General features: G+C 40.7%; 1 protein-coding gene across 1 annotated transcript in view; it reads left to right on the top strand.

The window, feature by feature from the left end:
- The window catches only part of MAN1A1 (mannosidase alpha class 1A member 1), a 198,772-nt gene that overhangs the window by 14,531 nt on the left and 175,601 nt on the right, over nucleotides 1-8,640 (top strand). Inside the window, exon 2 of the mRNA XM_019537970.1 lies at nucleotides 5,305-5,420. Within this exon, the coding sequence (XP_019393515.1) occupies nucleotides 5,305-5,420 (116 nt within the window). The remainder of the gene's footprint in view (nucleotides 1-5,304; nucleotides 5,421-8,640) is intronic.

The following is an 8,640-nucleotide window of genomic DNA, read 5'->3' as shown; positions in this document are numbered from 1 at the left end:
TATTTACCGCTTCGCGCCGGTACGCTTAGCCACGCCTATCACTATGTCTTATTTTCGGGGTATGGCTTATATTGCGCAAATACGTAGAAATCCTGCTACGGCTTATTTTATGGGTATGTCTTATTTTCGGGGAAACACGGTAGATCTGGGGCATAGTATTATAGTGCTAATTTACCTGCCTAAAGGTTTTCCAGTAGAGTATGTTACTTTGTAAAAGAATAAGCTACTACTCTTAAGTATATGGAAACTGAAAGGAGAGTGTAGCAATAACAAAGGGCAAGGACTAGCACAGTATATAGGTAGAATAATACAAATACCTGAGCAGCAACACAAATAATGAAGAAGCCATCAGAGAATGAGTAAGTGTGGCATGGAAAAAGTACAGACAAATATGTGGGGTCTTGTGCAATTGGATGCCAATCGGACTTAAATGTGAGCTGTATAAAATAAGAGCAAGTATGATATGTGGGGAGGAATCCTGGGCTAAGAGAAGATACTAGAAAGAGTCGAAATGAGAATGTTGAGACGGATTGTGGGAGTCGGCTATAAGAACATAGTGAAAAATGACAGTAACGAGACACATTTGGCAATATGATAAATCATTAAGAAGATCAGAAGAGCTAGGTCTTATGACCTTGTAAGGTCGCAAAGGTTTGGCCTTAAAATGGGCAAAACAGAAAGCCTATTTGTGCAAATGATCTATGACGTAATCTCAGCTAGCAGTACTCTGAGAGGATGACCCAAGGATAGACATGAAAAGACAACTTTGGGAAAGATTGTAGAAAAGAGCATCTAACCAGAGGATGCAGCAGATTGTAACAAGTGGAGAATGTTAACTGAAGAGCTGATCCCAACCCATGGTGGGAGCCACAGCCATAAAAATAATGACCCATATTAAATAATGCCATAATGACCCATGGTCAAAAGTAGTAGTAATTTATTCTGATCTCCTAAATATTGCAGGCCATTAAATTTTACAGTTACCTTAAACTGAGCCTCTAAAATTGTTAGACTAAAGACTTTCTTTCAACAAAGCATTTGGAGATGAGGCATCCATTACATTCCATAATAATTTGTTTCAAAGGCTAGTTATCCTTACTGCACCTAATCTCCAATTTGGATTTATTTGGTTTCAGCATCCACCTGTTCATTTTTATTTTTATTTTTTTTCCCTAAAGAGCCTGTAGCATCCTGTGGGGTTTTTTTCTTTCAATCTCATTTTTGATAGAGCTCTTGGACTGCATCCACATGTGCATGGACTTTGGGTTCCCAGGGACAGCTAGCAGTGGCGCACCTTCTGCCAATTCTAGTTGTCCCTGGGGAACACCTGTACCACATGTGCTCTGGTGTGTGGCAGGTCACATTGGATGGGGTAGGGGATGCTGGGGCCAGCACTGGGCATGTGCAGTGCAGCTCCAGCCAACCAGGTTCCAGTTTTGATCAGTGCATATTACCTCCATGTTCGCCACTCTGCTTTTTTTCACGTTGTCAAAAGTAGTAGCAATCTATTCTGCAAGCCAGGTGGATGGGAGATGGAGATGCAGGGGTCAGAATTGCTCCCTGTGCTGCTCCCTTGAGAGAACAACTGAATGTGTGGTATGTGGTGCCACAGACATGTCTGAGGCACCGCATATCTAATGGTTGTGCTTCTCTGGACGTGGCTTTAGTCACTCACTATAGGCATTTTCTGCAGCCCTCCCATCGTTTTGGGACTCCTTCTCCATCAGTTTTTCAACAGCATTTTAAATATGGGTTCCAGATCTGAACACACATTTTAGTATTGGCCTTGCAGATGCTGTAGACAGCATTCAGATCAGCAACCTGATACTTTTGCAAACACTTATCTCTTTCAACAGCCATTTATCTCAGAGCCTTGTCAGATCTTATGCTAAGCTAAACAGTTGTTAATCAACTTATTGTTGTTCGGCTTAGTGGAGTAGTTGCATGTGAAGGTGAAAGACCTGCTCTAACTGACCCTCACCTTCTTGCCTGTAAGCTCCTACCATGGTGGCTCCTCTAGAAGGTGAGTCCATGGAAGGGCTCAGCCCAGAGCAGCCCCCTCCACCTTCCCCCCTCGACCTGACTTCCTTGGTGTGGCGCACCAGCAGTGGCTTATTGTAGCAGGCAGGCAGGATGGCTGTTCAGTGTACTGCATAATGCCCTGTCCTGTGCAGGCCTGGCTGCTGGCAGCTGCAGTGTTAGGATTTCAGAGCACCAACTGGAAGCCAGGTGGGCAGGGGGATGGATGTGAGGGAGCAGAGGAATCTGCATGCTACGCAGCCACGTGCAGCCCTGGCTGCGGAAGAGTGGAGCAATGTGGGGCTCAGCCTTCCCTCCTCAGGCTCCTAGTGGCAGCTGGTGGCTGTATACGATCAACTGTTGGGCCAGATACAGCCTGCAGACCATATTTTGCCCACCACTGCCATAACTTCTAGTCTTGCCCCTGCTTATCAAACCCCTAGTGGCAAGTCACAGCCTTGTGCTGGGGGGAGGAGGGGAAGACAGTCAAAGCATGTTTTTCACCTTACTGTGTGACTGTTCCACTCAGACAAAACAACACTAAGCCTGTTAATATTTGTTTTGCTTGCATTGTAAGGTCTTGTGGCTCCTGGGCTCCTGCCGAATCACTGACTCCCCCATGGCTTCTGCTACTGCAGTGGCTGTGGTCTCTACGTTTCCCCTCTCTACTCCGGCTTCTACTGTCCTATCTCTAGGAGCAGGCAGCAAAAGGACCCTGCACTCTTGGAAATAGGGGAGATGGCAAAAAAGGGGCAAGGTTGCCCACATTCTGCATGCGGCTGGCAAGGAGGTAACACTGCTTGCACTGTGCACATTACCTGAGGACCTCCTCCATCTAGAAGCTAGACAGCTCTGACATAGAGATGCTGTGCAACCATTACTGAGCAGTAGGAACTGGCAAGAACCCAGTGGAGCTCCACATAGCAGATAGGATAGTGCTGTCAGGGACAGTACTGTCCTATGACAAAGTAATTATATGCATTGAAAAGCACATGTAGACCATGACAGGGGCTGGCTGGGGGATGAAGGTGCTAAAGTGTGGAGGCTGCCAATCGCCTGTCTGTAGTTTAGCACCCTTGTACCTCAGCCAGCCTCTCCCCTGCCACCGGAGCCTGGGGCTGGCCCCCTGGACCAGTTGGTCTAATAAAAGATATCACATCTACTCTAAAAACCTTGCCTGCCTATGTCCTTAGACCAACATGGCTACAACCAAAAGCCCAGCTTGATTAATACATGCACTCCAATTTGGGGAAGCTGTTTTTTGTGGGGAAGTGCATTTTGTATGCAAGGAAAATATGGAAATTTTACAGTGTCTCTTTGCATCATGTTTTGTATTGTTAGGGTTTTTGTGCGTCTCTAAATTCCCCATTATTTATTAGTTGTAATAAATACTGAATTTGTATCAACTCTCATTGTACATGGTGGGGGGATATCCTTTCACTTCTAAAGAACATCAGTTCTGCTGCAGTGTTATTGGTAAACTTCCTTTAGCATTGCCTATGGCAGCACACACTTGGAACTAAATCATAAAGGTGAAGTAAGGGTAGTACCATGATGAGATGGGATGAGTGATTGAGCACCTACCTACTTCCAGCTCTGTCCAATGAACAATGTAAATAAACGAAAAATATTTTTTTTATGTTTAAACATTTACAGTAATTAGATGTTGCTTGTCACTTGAAACTGTTTAATTACAAGTGAGATTTTTTCATATTGCTTCTATAGTTCATGAGGCAGGAAACTAAAATGCATAAATTCTAATAAAACATGAAGATAGTCATTTAATTCAAACAAGAAAACAGTTATTACTGCAGTTCAGTAAGGAAAAATAGACTAAGTAGCAAAAATCCACATAGTTAATTTATTTGCTCATTGGTAAACATTCAAAGGCAGTGTTGACAGTATAAGGATGTAAGCAACTAAGTAAATATACTTACATGTACTGTTGACTCAGTGAGGTGAATTTGCAGGCAACTAATCGAATTTCTAATGGTTGTTTTTGCCTTGTGTCTTCTGCAGAAATGGGTCATGTACATAAATGTAAATTTTAAATATGAGCTACTCATAGTGTGGTTAGGCAGACAAGGTTCTTTGGGTAAACGTGGTATCTTTTATTAGACAGCTAAATAGTTGGAAAAATTGTATTTTGCAAGCTTTTGGGTACAAACACCTTTCTTCAGGCAAAGGGAGAGTAACTCTCCCTCAGAGTCATGATGGTTGAGGATATACGGATTTCCCTCACCAACCACAGTTTTGAGTATCCACGCTTAATATTCTATATACCATTTTAGCTACCACGGTATACAGTTTTGAGTAACCATGGTTTTCCATGGCTGCGTATCAGCCCACCACCTGCCATTTTTCCCATAAGCCTTTTGTCTTGCCAAACACAGTTTTGCCAACCACGGAAACTTTCAGGAACCTAAACCCAGCAATTGGCAAGGAAAACGTACATGCGAGAGGCAAGGATTTTTGTGGGTGATATTTTTTTATTGCACCAACTGCATGCCATCCAATAAAAGATGTCATCCATAATAATCCATGCCTCTTGCATCAATCATGAATAGTCGGAGGGAAAAAAACATGACAGAGTGAAGACATTAAAGAAGGGGGTTGACGGGGGTTTACAGCAGAGCTTGCTAAATACTTTAACTTAGTTATCAGTTTTTTGTTAATTAGCCCCATCCAGATAGAAAAATGCAGTCTTCAGGAGCTACCAGGATTGTCTTTGGAAGAGTATGAACTGTTAGGTAGAAAGTTGGAAGTTGAATTTCTGGTTCTGCCAAAGTCTCCTCTGTGACTAAAACTTCCCTTCTCTTTTTGTTGTCATTCTTAATTCATTGTCAATGTTTCAAAATCCTCTCTACATGCTCTTAAGCATGGAGTGAACAAGACACAGCATGTTTTAAGGTTAAACAAAAAACCACTCTGAAATACATTTTTACCAATGTATTACTAAGCTTGCAGTTACAGTTGTTTAGTAGTTTTATAGGTGCTTATCAATACAAAGGTGCTGCTGAAATTTTAAATGCTCAGGTTTGGGTACGTCAGATTTTAAAAGCCCTGTATTTTTTATTGTTTTTGTTTTTTATAGTACAAAATTAAAAATAATTCTTCCAAAACTTGGTGCAAAAACAAACACACACAACATAATTGTTTTGTTGTAATTGCCATAAGCATTGTAGTCTCTTGATAAACTATGTGAATTGACTTGTATGTAAACTTTTGATCAGATATCTCTGCAGAGTTTGATTAGGATAAATACTTATCTCTATGTATTTTCAGGTAACATTCAAGGAGCAACAATAGTAGATGCATTGGACACGCTATATATCATGGAAATGAAAGATGAATTCAAAGAAGCCAAAGAATGGGTGGAAAGAAACTTAGATTTCAATGTGGTAAGTACTGTATAGTTGTACAGTTTTTTTTCTGGACTTACCCATGGACCAACAAAGGGCAAGTTTGTATTGGGATAGGCACTGTACAAACTAATGTGCTCTGTCCTGCCGAACTTACAATATAAATAGACAAGACAGGAATACAGCACAAAGGACTGGTAAATTCCATGCAAGTATTGCATTTTGAGGTTATGATTCCTGTTACGATTGTTAGGAGGTCAATAGCTAACTGGATGGTGTGATGAAAGAGGCTAAGTGGGCTGAGTTCTAGCCTGCAGTTCTGATGGGACCACTTTGGCGGCGGGATCAGAGTAAGCACTGTGCTGTAAAAAGGCCCTGTAAAACATTTCAGATACAGGACGCCTTTATGCCCTTTTCACCCCGGTGGCAGATGGCCTGACAGCAGGCCAGAGACTGCTCTCTGTTTCTTCATTACTTATTTCATTTTGCAGTGCTGGTCCGAGGGTAATATTATAGTTTTGTTACCATTTTGTTGGAAGGGTGGCTTATTGTGTCTGAGGAGAAAGTGAGGCTGTGAGAGCTGAATGGAAAGGAAGGGATAGTCTAAGAGGGAAGTGAGGAGAAAGTGTTAGGGAAGACACAGAGAGAGAAAGATAGTCCTAGGAAGACCAGAGGGAACTGCTATGTCACAACAAAGACCTGTTTTTGAAGCAAGGTAAGCTGTGCTGTTTGGGTGTCAGTACTCTGACACCATCTGCCCTTTGAAGATGACCCCCCACCCCCAAAAAGAATTGACCAAAAAGGAGGAGCTCTCTGGCAGGGCTACAGTTAGGGACAAAGAGCCTAGGTTTGAGCCAGAGACTTGCTGTTTGAGAATCTGTGCCAGCTGGCTTCAGAGGGGTCTTGAAGGAGGGAGGCGAAATAAACCTGCTTCTTGGGGAGTCTTAAAGCACAACATCCCTACAAGTGGTGTTGATCTATGACGGGCAAAATAGGGAAGACTGGACTTGGCTTTTACTTATCATGAACTGCAAACATGTTAAGTTGTTTGGAGAAAATACAGGCTGCTGATGGTGTTAATTTTAGGTATGCACACTTTTGAAAATGTCCTGTTTTTATACAGGAAACACAGTCTACAAATGAAATTAACTTATCTTTCTCTAATAATAATTTAATGTACCACAAATCCCACTTTGGACTACTGTGCATTCTGATAACAGAAGTGGAGTTAAATTCCATGAAGTTGATTTGAGCAAGGTTTTTGCATGACCCTTTTCATTATGCTGTTGACTTCAGGAATGCAGCAGTTGGAGGCACTTTAAAATCTGCTTTGTTTTTAGAACTTCTTAAATGATATAATTCAACAACTTTTGAGTTCGCATGTCACTTTTCTCTTCCTCCTTATGTTTAAACCAATAATAGAGATCTTGCATTGCATGATGAACATGCAACAATTTGTATGAGCAATAGTTGTGATGCTGTGTATGTGATGCATGCAAGATTTGTATTAGAAAGTATTGACCTCTGTGCCTGAAGGGGAAGAAAGATGGTATGGTCATGCACTGATTCTGTCCCTCCTTAAAGACTTTTATGTGGAGACTTCTAGAATACTTAATTTCCTGTGTTAGTAGCTAAACCTCAGTGTTGCATTTATTATAAAAATATGTGCAACAACAAAATGTTATATAATTTATACATACTACTCTAAATAAAGACTCAATTTAATTTGGATTAGCATAATAAAGCTTCGTAATTTACATTGATATCACTGGGATAACTGACCCATATGTGTGTTTTATATATAGTATGTGCTATAAACTATTTAGCTGGACCTTGCTACCCTTTTCTCACAAGTTTTTCACAGTTTAACTTAATAATATGATGCATAATGATTAACATTTCACTTAACATTAACTGATTAATGAACATTCTGGCAAAAGTAAGTAAATATCATTCAGTCTTGCATGTTTTCTGTCTTCTGGACAGAAAAGAAGCCCTGTAAAAATGACTTCAGTGCTGCGTGTACATCTGAAAACAACAAAGTAGGAGGTTGTAAAGCTGTTCTTGGGATCATTCCATATAACTAATGCCTCAGTCACCATTTAAAACAGAATGTAGTGTTCCTTTGGACTTTAGCTCCCTGACTAGATCCATTAAGATAAAGGTTACCTAATTAAATATTCCTAGATGTTGTAAGAGAAGCTTTTTGAGCACACAAAATCCCGTTTTGGGAGAACTTCTTGATACAGTAGCATCAGAGCTGTAGATAGAGTGTGCTGCTAATAACTCCAACGTTGCAGATTTGATGTTGGGTTGCACTAGAAGATGATATCTTGAGGTTGATTCCATCCTTACTTCTCTGTGATGATAAACTGTTACTTAGCAGTGAAGCCTCCATGTGTTCCTTGTGGAACCCTTTGCTGTTTAATGGAACATTTTAAGGGGTGGTACTTTACATAGTTAATTGCATTAATGTTATACACAGTACCCCAGTAGCCTTTATATTTCCATTTAATCAAGAAGGACACAGGTGCCAAGTAATAATTCAGTTTCTTCTGTTCATTTCCCCACCACGCATGCAAGGAAACTACCAGGCAATTTATACCTGGATCATTTTTAACCTGTAAGCTTTTACAAAGCAGCTGAGTTGCATGCAAGTTGAGTCGGTTTCAAACATTGTAGTCTTGACTAGTTTTTCAAATTAAACTCTGTTTTAGTTAAAAATGCTGGTATTTTATCCAGATTTGGTATTTGTAGTTTACCTCTTCAGGTTCAAAACCTGAAGTGATCCAAAGCAGAGCAGGCTTCATCAGTTTTCATTTGCTCATAAATTCCTGAAATATCTAATATCATATACCTTTTGCATAACTCTGTATACACTGAATTTTTTATGTTTGTGCAACCTGCTAAATGTACAAAAGGGATTATTTTTTTTTACTTAATTGAATTGCAGAGGCTGTGTCTAAAAATTGCCCATGAGACAAGCTGTTGCTCATATGAAACTCATCTTTTCTTGATATGTTCATTTCACTTCTTCACAGTGTGTATAATCAGTGTAGCTTTTTAAGAAAATGTAGTTGAAGTATGATTCTAATATTATAAAAGCCTTAGTCTGTCTGTCCATAATGCTTTATTCGCACTCTGATTGGTTGTCTGAAACAACCAATCAGTGCTCCGAGAGCATTCTGGACAGGAGGCAATGACAGAGCACCACTGGCTTCCCCCCTCCCCTTGGCCCTGCTCCCTAGTGGTGGTGGCA

This window comes from Crocodylus porosus, unplaced genomic scaffold (genome assembly GCF_001723895.1).
Source record: "Crocodylus porosus isolate Cpor-Errol unplaced genomic scaffold, CroPor_comp1, whole genome shotgun sequence".
In the NCBI taxonomy this organism is placed as follows: Eukaryota; Metazoa; Chordata; order Crocodylia; family Crocodylidae; genus Crocodylus; species Crocodylus porosus.
Note: the sequence above shows the minus strand (reverse complement) of the source record. Positions and strands in the feature narration are given on the sequence as shown.